General features: G+C 46.2%; 1 protein-coding gene across 5 annotated transcripts in view; it reads left to right on the forward strand.

The window, feature by feature from the left end:
• Positions 1-18,863, forward strand: part of sulf1 (sulfatase 1) — a 121,542-nt gene that overhangs the window by 70,481 nt on the left and 32,198 nt on the right. For all 5 annotated transcript variants that reach the window (XM_029755790.1, XM_029755791.1, XM_029755793.1 and 2 more), the window contains 4 exons: positions 11,620-11,843; positions 12,708-12,947; positions 14,208-14,359; positions 18,271-18,440. In XM_029755790.1, the coding sequence (XP_029611650.1) occupies positions 11,620-11,843; positions 12,708-12,947; positions 14,208-14,359; positions 18,271-18,440 (786 nt within the window). The remainder of the gene's footprint in view (positions 1-11,619; positions 11,844-12,707; positions 12,948-14,207; positions 14,360-18,270; positions 18,441-18,863) is intronic.

An 18,863-nucleotide genomic window follows, 5' to 3' on the forward strand; every position in this document is an offset into this window, starting at 1 on the left:
GGCGGCCGGGCTGCTTCAGTCTTTGATGTCCGTGGGAGCTGGATTAATTTAATGATATATTTACATGGACACATAATTAATGATGAGGGTCTAGCAGCCTGGGGCTGGGCTGTAAGGGCACTACAAAGGGGCTCTCTAAGGGTCTCAGGGCGAAGGGTGTAGGGTTTAGGGGTTGAACTCGGGCCACCGGTACAGATTCAGCTTTCACAGAACCAAGGCACTCGTTTAGTCACACAACTAAAGTGTTGGTGTTGTTGCGATACAAGATCTCTGTTGATTTATAGTTTTCATAGATCAGTTGTCAGCACTGGGCTTGAGTCACATTTGTCCTTACTTTGTGACGGATGTGTCACTGGAGTGAGTGTGAGAGTGTGGTAGCTAAGGAGACAGCACTCCTTCAGTCCGTGGGCTGGACAGCAGTGTGGGAGAGAGATCCAGGCTTGACCAGTCTTGATGGGCACCGCGCCCTACCCCTCTACCTCCACTACTCCCTTCTGCCCCTGGCCTACTCAGGGCACCCCGGGCCCTCCTCACAAAGGTTCTTCTCAGTGTACCAGGCCCCGTGGCATCCGCCCAGCCAAATTCCCCAACAGGATTAGAGCAACATTTGGAACAAACCTCAATATTAAGCTCATGTGGCTCCATAATAATTCCCCTCCCTTGGAAAAACAAGTGGGAGTACTGAAGGCTGGGCTGAAACATGGGAGCGGTGTCAGAACCAAATCAGTAGATTCCGTCTCTCCCTCTTCTACACACAGAGATCTCCTCTCATGTTTTATTTGTCATCTCGGCACACACACATATTCCTAATCTCTCTCTCTGTCTCTCTCTCTACCTCTGAGATTATCCTTCGTTGCTACACCGCCCATAGCTCTCTCTCTCTCTCAATAGGTGAAGTCAGGCCCTCACTGATGTACAGTACACTCAGAAACCATGGCAACAAAGCTAGCTAGCTAGTGCAGGGATGGCTGGCTGGCTGAATGGTCGACTGGTAGGCTGCTGTGAAGGCCTCTAACCACACAGCGTCCTGTGCCCTGACCGTGCCCTGACCTGAGTGGTTATGTGGCTTTGATCGCGGCTAGTTTAGACTAACCTCAGCCACCTGGGCTGGGATGGGCCTCCTGACCTACACACTCACATGGGTTACATGGGGGGGTGAGAAAAGGAGAATGTGTGTGTGTGTGTGTGTGTGTGTGTGTGTGTGTGTGTGTGTGTGTGTGTGTGTGTGTGTGTGTGTGTGTGTGTGTGTGTGTGTGTGTGTGTGTGTGTGTGTGTGTGTGTGTGTGTGTGTGTGTGTGCTCAAGTGTGTGTGCTCAAGTGTGTGTGCTCAAGTGTGTGAAGTCATCCCAAGCCCAGGAGGTAGAGGGAAACCATTACAAGCCCCAGAGGGACAATGGTGGATTGCGGTTAAGGAGCTTTGGGAAGCCCTCTGATTGGCTGTGCATTCCTTACAGCCACAGATAACGCACGACCCTCACACACATACAAACACAGACCACTAGCGCACGACATGGCAGACGGATTGCATCTGGCTCAGTCTTCTGTTTGGCAGCACCGACTTGTGCATTTATCAGTCATTACTGAACAATGAAGGAAATTGAACAATGGAGGAAATAAAAGGAAGAGGGACAATGGAATGCACATGAAACAAGACACTGATTGATCCTTGAAGATCCCCCTCTTTCCCCTGAAAGTGAACTGTCCCGATCGTCAGAACTCCTTATATTCTTCTGGAAATAGAACCCTCCATCCATTTTGTTCCTCGTCTTGCGGAACATGAAAAGTTATATTGGAGGAGAGGTTGTGAGTGTCAAACCTAAACCAGATGTCACTGGGACCCTGAGGTAAGTCCCTCATTCATAATAGGCCTGCTCGTTAGGGACAAGGCCCCCCCCCTCTCTTTCCCTTTTTTTTTGGATTCTCACTCTCGCTCTTTCTCTATCTCTCTCTCTCCCTCTCGCTCTGTCCATCTCCAGCTAGCCAAGGCAGAGAGGAACAACGCAGATGAGAGGAGGAAGTAGGGCCTGATGGCACAGTTAGAATGATGTGTGCTGCTGGAGTGTGTAATGTACGCTACCATAGCTCTCTCTCACTCCCTATACAGCTGCAAGGCTTTTCTTGTAATTCATGGTTAGTAGTGAAGGGAGAGGTTGTTTTATACCGGGGGTGAAAGAATAAGACATTAGTCATGAAAGTAAAGATTATCATGCTGTCTACCAATAAGCACCCTAAGCGGCACCTTATTCTCATAGGGCTCAGGTCAAAAGTAGTACACTAGTAAGGGAACAGGGTGCCATTTGGGACGCTGACTCAGTGTTGATGGCCATTAATCTGAAAATTGCACATTTCTTACTCCATCTGGCAGCTGTGTGCGTGTCAGAGGGACTGACTGGAAACTCCATAGTGCCCTTTTTGTTTTGGTCGACTTTGAACCCCCGTCCCCAGGCCCTTTTCTTCTCCTGGACGGCTGGTCCGTCCCCAATATTCTACTACTGCAGCTGAACCCTTGATGAGTACAGTAAAGGAGTATTGAGTAATTTAAAGGCTCATTAGTGGAGCTAATCCTCCAAAACAATTAGGAAGCAGAAACAGTATGACTCTGCAGTAGTCAGGTTGAGTACCAAATGGCACACTATTCCATATGGGCCCTGTCCAAAAGTAGTGCACTAAATAGGGAATATAGGGTGCTATTTGGGACAAAGCCTCTGGGTCTGGCATAAAAGACCTCTTGTTTCCTACAGACGTATAGAACTATGTTCTAGGGGGATGTTTGTGGGGCGAAGAGAAATGTTTTTGCCCCTCTTACTAAGTTGAGGGTCTTTGGTCTATAGTTTGCTTTGGTTGGGTTCACTTAAGCTTTCTCAAGAGGTCATTCCTTTTAAATGTGTTAGTTTGGTCTGAAGGTAAAGGTTAAGAAAAACGATGCTGCTCTTAGAAAGGAAAAAAAATGAAATTCTTGACTTCTGATCAAGAATTCTCATATTTCCTTCACATTTGGAGATTTTCTATCACTCTTCTGAAAGATGCCAAATACCTTCCATATACAAAGCATTTGCAATGCCAGATAACAGAATAATACAATATTCTAGTCAAGTATTCCCTCAGGTTTGAACACATTCTGAAGGTTATCATTAAGTGCGTCCCAAATGGAACCCTATTCACATAGGGCGCTGGTCAAAAGTAGTACACTACATAGGGAATAGGGTGGCATTTGGGACATTTATTTTTTTATTTATTTTTTATTTCACCTTTATTTAACCAGGTAGGCAAGTTGAGAACAAGTTCTCATTTACAATTGCGACCTGGCCAAGATAAAGCAAAGCAGTTCGACAACATACAAAAACACAGAGTTACACATGGAGTAAAACAACATACAATCAATGATGCAGTAGAAAAAAATAAGACTATATACAATGTGAGCAAATGATGTGAGATAAGGGAGGTAAAGGCAAAAAAATGCCATGGTGGCAAAGTAAATAAAGTATGGCAAGAAAAACACTGGAATGGTAGATTTGTAGTTTGAAGAAAGTTAAAAGTTAAAAGTTAAAATATAAATGATATGGTGCAAAGGAGCAAAATAAAATAAATAAATACAGTAGGGGAAGAGGTAGTAGTTTGGGCTAAATTAAAGATGGGCTATGTACAGGTGCAGAGATCTGTGAGCTGCTCTGACAGCTGGTGCTTAAAGCTAGTGAGGGAGATAAGTGTTTCCAGTTTTAGAGATTTTTGTAGTACAGTGCTTTCAGAAAGTATTCATACCCCTTGACTTTTTGCACATTTTTGTTGTGGTACAGCCTGAAATCAAAATGTATTAAATATATTTTTTCTCTCACCAATCTACACAAATTCTACCCTTAGCCTTGTTTTTTAGGTTATTGTCCTGGTCATGTATTCAGGTGAATTCATCTCTGTTGGAAAGCAGACTGAACCAGATTTTCCTCTAGGATTTTGCATGTGCTTAGCCCCATTCCGCTTATTTTTTTGTCCTGAAAAACTCTCCTGTCCTTAACGATTATAAGCATTTTCATAACGTGATGCAGCCACGAATATGCTTGAAAATATGGAGAGTGGTACTCAGTAATGTGTTGTATTAGATTTGCCCTAAACATAACACTTTGTATTCAGGACAAAAAGTTAATTGCAGTATTACTTTAGTGCCTTGTTGCAAACAGGTTAGTATTGTAGAGTAACTACAATGTTGTTGATCCATCCTCAGTTTTATCTTATCACAGCCATTAAACTCTGTAACTGTTTTAAAGTCACTATTGGCCTCATGGTGAAATCCCTGAGTGGTTTCCTGCCTCTCTGGGAACTGAGTTAGGAAGGATAGCTGTATCTTTGTAGTGACTGGGTGTATTGATACACCATCCAAAGTGTAATTAGTAACTTCACCATGCTCAAAGGGATATTCAATGTCAGCTTTTTGTACTTTTACCGTTCTACCAATAGGTGCCCTTCTTACATGCTGACCACACCGCTTGCGTCGCTTGCGCGAGCTTTGCAAAATAAATGTACACATACATGTTATTCAATCATTGCACCCACACTGCTCGCGCACGTCAGCGACCGTCTGCGTAGCCAGGCACTAAAATAGAACTTGGTTCAATTTGTGATGCGCTGCAAGTCCGGCCACTCCAATCTCCTCATTGGTTTTTAGGAACATATACCCACGTGGGTGACTGAAAGATGAACTGAGGTCCACACTCCAGTCGGTTGTAGTAATGCTGTAAAGTTGGTTGCCAACCTCCATATAAAGTCCAAAGAAGAAAAAGAAGCCTGAAGAAAGGAGGAGAGATGATGAGAAACTAATTTGGTTTACCATTTTATTTGTGGATTAATTGTCGGAGTAGAGGACCTTGTGCATTTCAGGTAAAATAACAACCCAATGTTTATATCCCAGGACAAATTAGCTCGCAACAGCAAGCTAATGTCCCCAAATGAATATAATTGGATCAGGGTTTGTTTTGATATTTCAACCTTTGTGTCCTGATTGCTTCCTGATTGCTTCTGTGGGCGAACAAAATCAGCGTGCACGCGCGTCCGGTTTGGTCAGCATGTTAGAGAGACATTGGAAAACCTTCCTGGTCTTTGTGGTTGAATTCACTGCTCGACTGGGGGACCTTACAGTTACTTGTATGTGTCGGGTACAGAGATGAGGTAATCATTCAAAAATCATGTTAAACATTGTTATTGCATAAAGAGTGAGTCCATCTGACTTATTATGGGACTTGTTTAGCACATTTTTACTCCTGAACTTATTTATGCTTGCCGTAACAAAGGGGTTGAATAATTGACTCAAGACATTTCAACTTTCCATTATTAATTCATTTCTAAACATTTCTAAACATAGGCCAGTAACAAACAAAAAACATCACAATTTAATCAATTTTAAATTCAGGTTGTAACACAACAAAATGTGGAAAAAGTCAAGGGGTGTGAATACATTCTGAAGGTGCTGTAGGCAATTATCTCTGCTATGAGGTAAGCCTCCATTGTTCCTGGGTCTACAGCAAGGCTACCCCTGCTCTCTCTTTGTCTCTCATCTCCCATGGTGTAATAGGAATGTCAGGACATCACGACTGTCAGGGGCTGGTTGTCAGAGGTTAAAGTTCAAGGTGTGTGTTTAGGGGTCTCGTAGATGAGTGGGCATCATTGTCTTGAATATTAGAAATGGCTGAGTGCGTAACATATTTTTCCATTTCCTGTGTCCCAATGAGAACTGAAGTTGACCTTTGTTCTCTGAAGGCAAAAAGTCAGTAGAAAAGTGAACCAAATCAGGTCAAATTAACAGTGAATCATGTTCAATTGAGTTGAGTTAAAGGGAGAGGAAGGTGACAGATGGAACCCTCCTGTCTGTCCCAAACGGCCCACTATTCTCTATATACTGCACTACATTTGATCACAGCCCTATGGGTCCTAGTGCCTTTTATAGGGAATAGGGTGCCATTTGGGACACTGGCTTTGAAGACAGCTGCCTCAGCACAGTGTCAATGTGCTCCCCCGTCCCATGATCAAGTTTTATAGCATTGTATTAGCGCTGTAATTCCAGTTGTAAGGAGAATGTGGCGATTCGGGGCTGTTAGCGTGCCATATCACACAATGACACTCTTTATCTGCCTCTCAGCTTCTTCATTCCTCAAGAAGTCCCATGAAAAGACCATTGCTACGGATCATTGGCGTGGCTAATTGATGATGCATCCCAAATGGCACCCTGGTCCTTATATAGCACACTTCTTTTGACCAGAGCCCTCTGGGGCAGCTTATGGGTCCTGGTTAAAAGTAGTGCACTACATAGGGGATAGAGTGCCAGTTGATTTGGGATGCAGTGTGAATTTGGATTGGGTGCTAACATTAGACCGAATCTTTTGAGTATTGAGTATAGCCTCTTGTTGGGTTTTTTGGAGTCTTCCAGCAACAGTGTAAGGAGTTAAGTGTGCTTCATCGTGCGTGTGTGAGTAGGGCGTGTTTTTTTCGGTAATCTAGTGTTTCTAACATCAAATCAAATTGTGCCGAATACAACAGGTAGCACCTTACAGTGAAATGCTTACTTACAAGCCCTTAACCAACAATGCAGTTTTAAGTAAAAAAACAAGAGTTAAAGTATTTACTAAATAAACTGAAGTAAACAATAAAGAAATTAAATTTAAAAAAAATAAGAAAAATAACAAATAACATCTGGTGTGTGTTGTGTATGTACACGTCTGTGTTTTCGCCTGCATGTGTGTGTGTGTGTGTGTGTCCTGCCAATCCCTGCCTGAGGGCTGAGGGGTCTAAACAGTGCCAGTGTTTGTACAGGGCTGTGAGGATGTCTGGGCAGGCTGTCCCGGACAATGCCTGTCCAAAATACTCTCCAAAAAAGCTCTTACTGCTCCATCTGAGATTTACGTCCAAAATGGCACCTTATTCCCTGCATAGTGCACTACGGGCCCTGGTCAAAGGTAGTGCACATTATAGAGAATAGGGTGCCATTTGGGACGCATGCTAAGAGCTGCTTATTATCACTACACATCTCTATGGGGAGACAAGCAGATGGAAAACCAATGACCAACACAGTTATGCAGATATAGGTTACATCCCAAATGGCATCCTAATCGCTATGCTGGCACTACTTTTGACAAGGGCACTGGTCAAAAGTTGTGCACTATGTAGGGTTAGGGCATAGTTAACAAAGATTATGTTTAGAGGGAACCAAAAACAGAGATTTAGGCTAACATGATTTGGTGACCATCTGTTCTGACAGACAGATCTATGAATGCTTCAATATATCTGTGATGTATGTTTTGGACCGACAGACGCTAGCTAGCTATGATGAAACACAGTGGTCAGATAGGGTAGCTTTTCAACTTCGACAATCTCACTTATTGCTGATTATGAAGGAAAGAAGATGCGTTGGATGTGGAATGGTGGAGAAGGTAGACATTGATGGGTTGATTACAGAAACAGTGGGTAAACTACTGTAAAATCCAATTCCAGGAGTAGTACAGCCATCAGCTTGGCCTGAGGGTGTGAGGAAGGAAGGTGGACCATTACAACCATGACATTGTAATAGCAGCTCCATCATCTCCCGGTGACAGGAGACCTTCTGGACAGCCATCTTGCTGAGTGGCACCATACTGATCTTCATTCTGACCTAATGAGCTGGAACAAAATGGTGGCTTTCCCACACCTGAGCCTGGCCCTCCCTCATGGAGAGACCCTGCTTTCTGGGCCAAAACCCCACTGGGTGTCACTGCCTTTGTCCCTGCCTCTGTGCCTCTCAACTTTAGCAAACAGGCCCAGAGCCAGTTCCCAACCTAGCACAAGGGCTTTCTCCAAGGAGTAAAGAGGGAGCAATGGCTGAATTAAAGGCTGCTTACCAATATCTTTTTGTGTTTTCAACTTTAACTTACTCACCATTCAACATACAGTTTACTCTTAACCAAACAGTAAGTTATGTCTCCAGTTTAAAACCAGTCTATTAAGTCATATTTACAGACAATACAATATATTTAAAACCTTTCTCTCCGCATTGTTTGGAAAGTCCCGTAAGTAAGCTTTTCACTGTTAGTCCGCACTTGTTGTTTTACGAAGCATGTGACAAATAACATTTGATTTGCTAAACTTGGGAAGCAATGTTATCAAGAGTGTAATAAAACTATTTACCCAGTCAATAACAGATGGAAAGTTCTATCAACACCAGCGGAACATAAATCAACGTCTTTCCAAAGCTTCAGAGACTCATTGGCGTCTTTCTGATCGTGGTAAATGTAGAAAAGGCAATAAGCCAGTGGTTATTTATACTGTGGTTATTATCGACAGTGACATCACACATGGCACCCTATTCCCTGTACACCCCCCCCCCCCCACCACCTCGACATCCACCCACCCCTACCTCCCCTTGGGGTGCCTGTTGACTGACAGGTGGGAGGGACATCACACATGGCACCCTATTCCCTGTACACCCCCCCCCCCCACCACCTCGACATCCACCCACCCCTACCTCCCCTTGGGGTGCCTGTTGACTGACAGGTGGGAGGGAGGGCTGTGATTGGTTCAGGGTGGGGCCTGCGGGAAGGCATTGGAGCGTGGAGAGAGCCAGAGAGGGAGAGAGAGAGCGCCAGAGAGAGATGGTTGATGTGTGATAGAGTTGATCAACACAGGGAGAGAAGCAGATTCAGGCCTCTACACTGGATGTGTTTTCTCGTGAAAGGATATGAAGGGATTAAGAACAAGATGACATTATAATACTGATGATGTCAACTCAGGTGAGCTCTCGCTCTCCTTCTCTCTCTAATAGTTGCCTTAAGATCGGTCAGTGTCTGTTGTCTGTCGTTTGTGTTTCCCTGCGTGTTCTTGTCCAGGTTCGGGCTTGGTTGAGGTTTCTGGGGTTGATCTTCATTTAAGGGTTGAGTATTTCACTCAACACACAGCACATGCTGGAGCTGTTATAGGCTGTCCCAAATGGTACCTCATTCCCTTTTATATTGCACTACTTTTGACCAGGGCTCATAGGGCTCTAGTCAAAAGTAGTGCACTATATAGGGAGTGCCATTAGGGATGCATTCATAGTAAAGTTTTTCAAAGTTTGGAGTGGCTAACTCAGGATGGTCTTCTGGTCTGTTTGTTGAACGATATATACGTTACATTTTGAAAGTATTCAGATCCATTGCCTTTTCCATATTTTGTTACCTCACAGCCTTATTCAACGTTTTTTTTTATGTCTTCATCAATCTACACACAATAACCCATAATGACAAAGCAAAAACAGTTTTTTAGAAATTTTTGCAAATGTATTACACATTTAAATATGAAATATCACATTTACATAAGTATTCAGACCCTTTTACTCAGTACTTTGTTGAAACACCTTTGGCAGCGATTACAGCCTTGAGTCTTCCTGGGTATGACGCTACAAGCTTGGCACACCTGAATTTGGGGAGTTTCTCCCATTCTTCTCTGCAGATCCTCTCAAGCTCTGTCAGATTGGATGGGGAGCGTCGCTGCACAGCTATTTTCATGTCTCTCTAGAGATGTTTGATCGGGTTCAAGTCCGGGCTCTGGCTGGGCCATTCAATGACTTTCAGAGACTTGTCCCGAAGCCACTCCTGCATTGTCTTGGCTGTGTGCTTAGGGTCGTTGTCCTGATGGAAGGTGAACCTTCGCGCCAGTCTGAGGTCCTGAGCAGGATTTCATCAAGGATCTCTCTGTACTTTGTTCCATTGATCTTTCCTTCGATTCTGACTAGTCTCCCAGTCCCTGCAGCTGAAAAACATTCCCAGAGCATGATGCTGCTCACCATGCTTGACAGTGCCAGATTTCTTCCAGACGTGACACTTGGCATTCAGGCCAAAGAGTTCAATCTTGGTTTCATCAGACCAGAGAATCTTGTTTCTCATGGTCAGAGAGTATTTTAGGGCTGTCATGTGCCTTTTACTGAGGAGTGGCTTCCATTTATTTATTTATTTTTATATATTTTTTTTTTACCTTTATTTAACTAGGCAAGTCAGTTAAGAACAAATTCTTATTTTCAATGACGGCCCAGGACAACAACTGCCTTGTTCAGGGGCAGAACAACAGATTATTACCTTGTCAGCTCGGGGATTTGATCTTGCAACCTTTCGGTTACAAGTCCAACGCTCTAACCACAAGGCTACCTGCCACCCCGTCTGGTCCACTCTACCATAAAGGCCTTATTGGTGGAGTGCTGCAGAGATGGTTGTCCTTCTGGAAGGTTCTCCCACGATTGCTCAGTATGGTTGGGCATTTGGCCAAACTCCTTCCATTTAATAATGATGGAGGCCACTGTGTTCTTGGGGACCTTCAATGCTGCAGAAATGTTTTGGTACCCTTCCCCAGATCTGTGCCTCGACTCAATCCTGTCTCGGAGCTCTATGAACAATTTCTCCAACCGCATGGCTTGATTTTTGCTCGGACATGCACAGTCAACTTTGGGACCTTATATAGACAGGTGGGGGAAGGGGTCTGAATACTTTCCGAATGCACTGTAGTCTGCATATCAAAAGGGCACCCTTTTCCCTACTACTTCCCATGGGGCTCTGGTCAAAAGGAGAGTGCAGTACGTAGTGAATAGGGTGCCCTTTGGGACACAGACAGTGGAGTTGGCGAATGATTTGTGAGCAGATGAATGTAACTTCTGGGAAGTAAATATGTTCAAATGTAGCGGTGAATCTGGGACGGTTGTTGACTGTATTCTGGAAAGAGAACAGACTGGTTTACTACTGCTTTGAAAAGACAGTAGTGAAACACTTTTTCCTCTCTCAGTCTTATTCTTTCTATCTACACTGAGTGTACAAAACATCAGGAACACCTGCTCTTTCCAAGACAGGCTGACCAGGTGAATCCAAGTGAAAGCTATGATCCCTTATTGATGTCACCTGTTAAATCCACTTCAATCAGTGTAGATGAAGGGGAGGAGACATGTTAAAGAAGAATTTTTAAGCCTTAAGACAATTGAGACATGGATTGTGTTTGTGTGCCATTCAGAGGGTGAATGCGCAAGACAAAAGATTCAAGTGTCTTTGAACGGGGTATAGTAGTAGGTGCCAGGTGCACAAGTTTGTGTCAAGAACTGCATCGCTACTGGGTTTTTCACGCTCAACAGTTTCCCGTGCATATTAAGAATGGTCCACCACCCAAATGACCTCCAACCAACTTGACACAATTGTGGGAAGCATTGGAGTCAACATGGGCCAGCATCCCTGTGGAACGCTTTCAACACCTTGTAGAGTTCATGCCCCGATGAATTGAGGCTGTTCTGAGGGCAAAAGCAGGATGCAACTCAATATTAGTAAGGTGTTCCTAATGTTTTGTGCACTCAGTATACGTTACTGTCTCACGTTCACTCTCATTGTTGCTCTCTCTCTCTCTCTCTCTCTCTCTCTCGTTGTCTCTCTTCAATTACATGTTGTCAACAGTGTCAGTAAATACTGCATCTCGACTAACTCCTTCTCCTTTCTCTCTCTCTCTCTTGCTCTCTCCTCTCTCGCTTTCTCTCTCTCCGTGTCTTTCTCTCTCTCTCTCTCTCTCTCTCTCTCTCTCTCTCTCTCTCTGTCTCTCTCTGTCTCTCTGTCTCTCTCTCTGTGTGTCTCTCTCTCTGTGTCTGTCTCTCTCTCTCCTCAGACTCCTCCTCAGAAGTGAGAGCTCCAGTGGGTTTCCTCCCTCCGCCATGCTGCTGGTGTGTGTGTCCTGGCTGGGCCTGCTGTCCCTGGGTTGGGACCAGGGCTGTTCAGCATTCAGCACCACCAGAGCCCAGGGAGGCCTGAGGGGACGCATCCAGAGGGACCGCAGGAACATTAGGCCCAACATCATCCTCATCATAACCGACGATCAGGACACGGAGCTTGGTAAGACTGTCATGCTGATCCCCTGGAGGTCTGTCAGTGGTCCTGTTAGCTGTATTTTGTAAGAGCTGCCTTAGCTGTATGAATCTGGGTTGTATTCATTAGTGCACACCGTAGCAAAACGTTTTGGAACAGAAAATGAGAACAGCATTTTTATTGGACAAATTCAGGTAGGACCCTCACTCTTTCTGCCCGTTTCCTTTCATTTGGTTCCTAGTGTACATCTCTCGGTCTGTCCTACGGTCTGGGACTATAGTGGTGGTCTTGTATTGGTCACTACCACTATAAGGTGCTCTGTGGACCAGTGTAATCTACAGGGTGCATGGTTGGCCCTGCTATCTACTGCTCTAGGACTGAGAACATCCTCACCTCTCTGTCGCTCTCTCTGTCTCCCAGACATAAGTGCAAACAGACCGAGGGGCCATCTGGCCTTGTGGAGCGGTGTACAGTGTTTGTGTAATGGATTATGGTTACTTATTACTCTGACAGAATAGGATGGGATGCGAAAAGCTCCGATCCTAGTTTGACCGCAGTGTTTCCCCACAGGGAAATGCAATGTTGCAATCCTCCTCTCTGACAAAACTCCATCTCCCACACTGTCTGTCACTACTGAGCAGCAGGTTAAAAAGTCATGAAGGAAGATCTACAAATGGAACAGTGTAAAACCAGGCAGTCCAGAACAGTCTGAACTGTGTCAATTGTAATTTCGTTACATGGGTCACTGTTAAGTCTATAAGACCGCAGTCTGTGACGATTGGCGTCAGCGACACACGGAAATGTTTCTGGATAACTGTTCAACTTGCTGTTCGTCTTTTAATGTCTTTCTTTCCTCATTTCTCCCTTCTCCTCGCTACTCCTCCCCTCTAGGTTCTCTTCAGGTGATGAATAAGACTCGTAAGATAATGGAAGATGGAGGCACCTCGTTCACCAATGCCTTTGTGAGCACGCCCATGTGCTGTCCGTCGCGCTCGTCCATGCTGACTGGGAAGTATGTTCACAACCACAACACCTACACCAACAACGAGAACTGTTCTTCGCCGTCCTGGCAGGCCCAGCATGAACCACGCTCCTTCGCCGTCTACCTCAACAATACAGGATACAGGACAGGTAAGGTGGTACAGAGTGGCACACACACTCCCTGCCAGAGTTCAGTCAGTCACCAGCTCCCCAAATGCCTGTTGACAATCACTCCTGTTAGGCAAACACATTTTTTACTGGAACCGTCCCTCTGTTCGCCTGTCTCCCTTCCTCTATATCTGCCTCCTTCCCTTCATCCCTCCCTGTCTCTCTCCCCCTCTATCTGTCTCCCTCCCTCCCCTCTCTATCTGTCTCCCTCCCTCCCCCTCTATCAGCCTGTCTCCCTCCCCCTATATCTGCCTGTCTCCCTCTCCCTCCCCCTCTATCACCCTGTCTCCCTCCCCCTATATCTGCCTGTCTCCCTCCCCCTATATCTGCCTGTCTCCCTCCCCCTCTATCTGCCTCCCTCCCTCTATCTGCCTGCCTGCCTCCCTCTCTACCTGCCTGCCTCTCTATCTGCCTGCCTCCCTCCCTCTCTATCTGCCTCCCTCTCTGTCTGCCTCCCTCTCTATCTGCGTCCCTCTCTATCTGCCTCCCTCTCTATCTGCCTCCCTCCCTGCCTGCTCCCTGCCTGTCTGTCTGCTGTGAGAAATGCAAACATGGTGTGGGTGCCAGGCTCCTGTCGGGGCTCATCAGCTAGTGTCTGCCTGAGTGATGGCTTGGAGGGCAGGCATGTGCGGAGGCGTACAGGCTCTGGGCTGGGCAGCTCAATGGGGTCCTGTGGCTTGCAGAGCGAAGAGGGCTGTGGTTTTGGAGCTGATATGTTGGTCTACAATTAGCTCTCTCTGGGTAGACTGGCCTCGTGCCCAGGAGGCTTCTACTGTGGAGAGATAGAGAGATGTTTAGTTAGGAGAAGAGAGCGGGAGGGACAGCGGGGGACAGAGAGGGACAGAGTTAGAGGCATACAAACACAACACATTGTCAACAAACAGTTCCAGGTACAGGATTCATGAGGCTGAGGTGTTTGTGGGGTGTTAGGGTCAGAGAAAGGTCACACAACAGGGCAAAAATTGCCGATATTTATCGAGTCAGTTCACTTCCCTACTCTGTGGTTACGAGAAACATTGCTCGTCAAGCTTCCAAAAATTGCCAGTGAATCATTAGATTTAGAGACATTTCTTACAGGTTCTTACAGACAATAAATCAGAGCCGGTATACAAGCCTCCTCTCATCCCTGTACTCTTTTCGAGGATGATGTTTTAATGTCTGTGAAGCCAAAGTAACATTTCTACATGAAAGTTTTTCTAATTGTAATTCTCTTTTCTCTCTCTCTCCTCTGTTCCGTCCCAGCGTTCTTTGGGAAGTACCTGAACGAGTACAACGGCAGCTACATCCCTCCTGGGTGGCGGGAGTGGGTGGGGCTGATCAAAAATTCCCGCTTTTATAATTACACCGTCTGTCGGAACGGTTACAAGGAGAAGCACGGCGCAGAATATGCCAAGGTATGTCTGCATGCCTGCTAGTGGTGTTCCGTGTGTGTGTGTGTGTGTGTGCGTCCAATCCCTGTCTGCCCTTAAAGATGCCCAATTAATCTCAATCACCTATTTGTTCTTCCTTTATGACCGAATGTAATTGAATGTAAGGTCTTTTCCCGGCTAATTGCAGGGTTCCTATTGGTTTATGTCTCTGGCGTGCCCTAGCCAGGCTAGGAATCCTGGGTAAATTAAAGGGGAAGTGTTGAAATGAGTAATTTGAAGTGGCGTCTCTGGAGTTTGCTCTGAGAGACAGTTTTATTTTATTGTGGCGTGCCACAACGTTTAAAGATCGTAAAGCAGACGCGCTGGCTGCCTCCAGGGGGTTAGAAGTTACATTACTCTTAGAAATGACCACCCTGCTTTTGTTTTCTCGCTCTCTCTATCTCTCTGCCTATCTGTCTCTTTGTGTCTCTCTCGTGCTTTCTGTCTGTTTTTATCTCTCTCTCTCTCTCTCTCTCTCTCTGAGGTTGTGGAGTTCATCTGCTTCTGTTATTCTTTCTCTGTCTCTCTCTTTCTGTCTTTCTCTCTCTGAGCGTTGTGGAGTCTCTCCATGCTACTGTACATCTCTGGATGGCTAAAGGAAGGGGAATCATTTTGTCATGTCAGTGTCAGACGCTGGCTAAGAGTGAAGTGATAACTCCGTGATTGTGGAGGGGATTGGGCTTCCGCATGGCATCAGGAGGGCGCCCCCCTCTCCCATCTCTCTCTGTGTTTTTAGTAAAAGCTGTCAGTCTTTCCCGGTGCTGGGTTGCATCCCAAATGACGCCCTATTCCCTATATAGTGCACTGTTTTCTGACCAGAGCCCTATGGACCCTGGTCAAAAGTAGCACACTGCATAGGGAATAGGGCGCCATTTGGGATGCGCCCCCTGCTCTGTGTCAACGTCCTGCCAGCTAGCTTAGTCCAAAGGGCAAGGGGAATTCATGGTGTGGGTTCATGTTGACCAGGGTGTTTCAGTGGCTGTCAGAAGGATGGGTAAATAAATGCTTGGCATGGTACTCCGACGTCAAATGGCTTGTCTTGTTGAGTTAGATGGAGGTGTTAAGTTACCCACGAGTTGAGACTGAGGTGTTTACTGAATTGGGAGACAAGTAGACGAGCATGTTGTGGTTTCAGAACCAAGTGGACCCTATAAATTAAAACCACTGCAGTGGGCAGTGGACACACACAGGCACGCACGCATACTGTACCACACACACACACACACACACCAGATCCCATTATGTAGACTTGTGGACAGTGATGGGGATGGCAGTCCTCCTGTGTACAGTTCAATGGGCAGTCACCAGTCATAGTGGGCAGTAGAGGGTCAATAGACGGTGAGAAGTTCAGGGAACATCTCTCTGTGTGTACAGTTCACACACAAGGGCAATGCCAGTGCATCATCAAATTCTGTTGATTCGACCATGTATTCACTACCAGGAACTTTCCGTCTCCATTTGTAAGGCTCTGAGTTGGGACTCAGGATGTGATACACATGCCCAAGGATTTCACTCCCGCCCTCCGCTTCTCCAGCTTTTTCAGGCTGGCCTCTCACTCCATGACAGACTGACGGCCCCGTTCTCTGTCCCTTCAAGCTGAACTTCCTAAAGAAACTCTTAAATGAGCGGTGGTCTTCATGGGAATGTTTTTTTCTCTCTCTCTCAAGTTGCCATAACTATTAGCTAAGCATGACTTTAACCAGTGGCACAGTGGCACGTTAGCATGGCACCATTGCACTCTGTCAGCCCTGGCAGGAGCCCTGTCAGGTCAAAGTGAACCTAGGGTTAGCGGGATTTCCCTGAAATGGTATAAATCAGATTTAACGTGATTCATCTTGGAGCTATTAATGGTTTTATAGCTGACTTTAATGACTTACTGGCTCGAGGGAGGGAGAGGCTGGTAGATTGCACGCACATGGCATTACCATGGTATTATCGTCCTACTCTCCTCCAAACCACCGTGACTCTGACCTGAGTTACCCTCCAGCAGTCCCAAATGACACCTTATTCCCTATATAGCACACTACTTTTGACCAGGGGTCCATAGGACACGTGTTAGAAGTAGTGCACGATCTAGGGAATAATGTTTCCATTTTGGGCCGCGGGGTGCAGACTTAGGCTAGTTAAAGTGACGGGAAGGTAGTGAACACTCTGACGTGAACTTCCCAGTAGATGGATTAGAGTTTCTCCGGCTTAGCTTTAGACATATGGGATTACTGGGTCAGTGGTCGTGACATACCGCTGCTAATGTCGTCAAGGTAATGAATGGTAATAGGCATAGTGCAACACAGCACACTGTCCGAGATACATACCTCTTCCCCTTTCAGCTCTGCTGAAGCCTTGGAGGACGAGGCCTCTAGGTAACAGCCTTAGAGAGAGGACGCATCATAACCAACGTCAGGTCCTATTGCATCTGACCGCAGAGCATTGGGCTGAACTTCGGGTTGTGTTTCCCCAACGGTTCGCCACTTTTGGTGGACACCCGGCAGGTGATCTGCTGCGCATGGCTGTTCACGGCTGACGTTTGTTTATTTTATTTTATTTAACATTTTATTTAACTAGGCGAGTCAGTTAAGAACAAATTCTTATTTACAATGACGGCCAAACCCGGACGACGCTGGGCCAGTTGTGCGCCGCTCTGTGGGACTCCCAATCACGGCCGGTTGTGATACAGCCTGGATTCGAACCAGGGTGTCTGTAGTGACGCCTCTAGCACTGAGATACAGTGTCTTATACCGCTCTGCCACTCGTTCCCTCTCTTAAACCAGCCATCCTCAGCCCCAGCCCTTAACCTCTCCGCAGCCTGACCCAGAGACCCTGTTAGCGTTACCCAGGGGAGAGAGGGTCTGCCTGGGGGGTAAAGGGTGAGGAGAACCAGGAGTCCTTCCCATCTCCTACCCCCTCTCCCTTTATGTTCCACCCTAGGGTTAGTGCACTGTAGCTAGGTTGAGGCTCCTAGCGAGGCCCCCACCTGACCCGACCGGCCCCAAGCCCATTGCTCCACAGTCTTGCCTGATCTGTACATTCCTCATTTCTTTTGAGAGAGAGAAGGGGTGTGTGTGTGTGTGTGTGTGAGAGAGAGAGAGAGAGAGAGAGAGAGATTGAGGGATAAAGTGAGAGAGAGGAAAGGGAGACAGGGAGAGAGAGGGGGAGACTCCAGTGTTGTCATAACACCGCGCCGGCTGAGACCACTGACCTCCTCTCACCATCAAGTGTTAGTGTCAACACCGGTGTCATAGCCAATACTGTCCCCCTGGCTCACAGAACCACTCATGAGGCAGCCGCTTACACACACACACATATGCACACGCGCGCACGCACACACACACACACACACACACACACACACACACACACACACACACACACACACACACACACGCAGAGCTCACATGCACACACACACTGCAAACACACACGGGCGAGCAGCCAGCTGCTAACTCAGTGGATTGCTACTGGATTGGGAGTTAGGAGGAATTAGGAGAGCAGTATAGTGACTTCTCTGTGTCTAAAGTTCTGTGCAGATCTGGGCTGCTCTAGTTAAAGTAGCACATTATTTAAGGAAGAGGGTGCCATTTGGGGGACAGCCCTGGATAGGTAAAAAACTAAAAGGCATTAAACAACATGTACAAGACAGCAGCCATGTTACTTTGACCTGCTGTTAAAGGACCATGACATTGGAAAATAAGAGACTTTGAACTTTTGGGTCTTGCTACCCGGATGCAGATTATGCCAATTCCTAGACGATGAAGCACTTTCTACGGATAGTCTCCATTAAACACGCTCTGAAGTCCAGGACTAAAGAAATCACCCCTTGTAGCCTAACCTGTACAATACAAACCATTTTGTCCACACAATGAGTATTTAAGCTAATACTATGTTTTTCTCCGTTGCAGGACTATTTCACGGACCTTATAACCAACGACAGTATCAACTTCTTCCGGATGTCCAAGAAGGTTTACCCTCACCGGCCAGTGATGATGGTCCTCAGCCATGCTGCCCCCCATGGCCCGGAGGACTCAGCCCCACAGTACTCAGAGATGTTCCCCAACGCATCGCAGCACATGTGAGTCAGACACGCTATGCACGGACAACACACATGCGGGCAGAGATACATGCATACACACACAGACAGATGCATGGATTCACACATAAACACAAACACTGTATTTGCTGCAATGGGGAATTTTCCCCAAGTCTGAAGTGCTGTGGTTTATGATTGGCAGCCATTATCCTTCACATATTTCCTAAACATTATTACAGTTCTGTGTACTCCAAGACGGCGTCCTTAATGGCACCCTGTTCCCTACATATATAGTGCACTACTTTTGACCATAATCCCATTGGACCTAGTCAAAAGAAGTGCACTACATAGGGAATAGGGTGCCATGTGGGATACAAACCCTTCCCCTGGTCATTAGATGATGACAGGCTGCTAAAATGCTCCTCTGGCAAACCCTTCTGACTGGCAGCGGGAAACTGATGTGAT

Source organism: Salmo trutta, chromosome 6 (genome assembly GCF_901001165.1).
Source record: "Salmo trutta chromosome 6, fSalTru1.1, whole genome shotgun sequence".
Lineage (NCBI taxonomy): Eukaryota > Metazoa > Chordata > Actinopteri > Salmoniformes > Salmonidae > Salmo > Salmo trutta.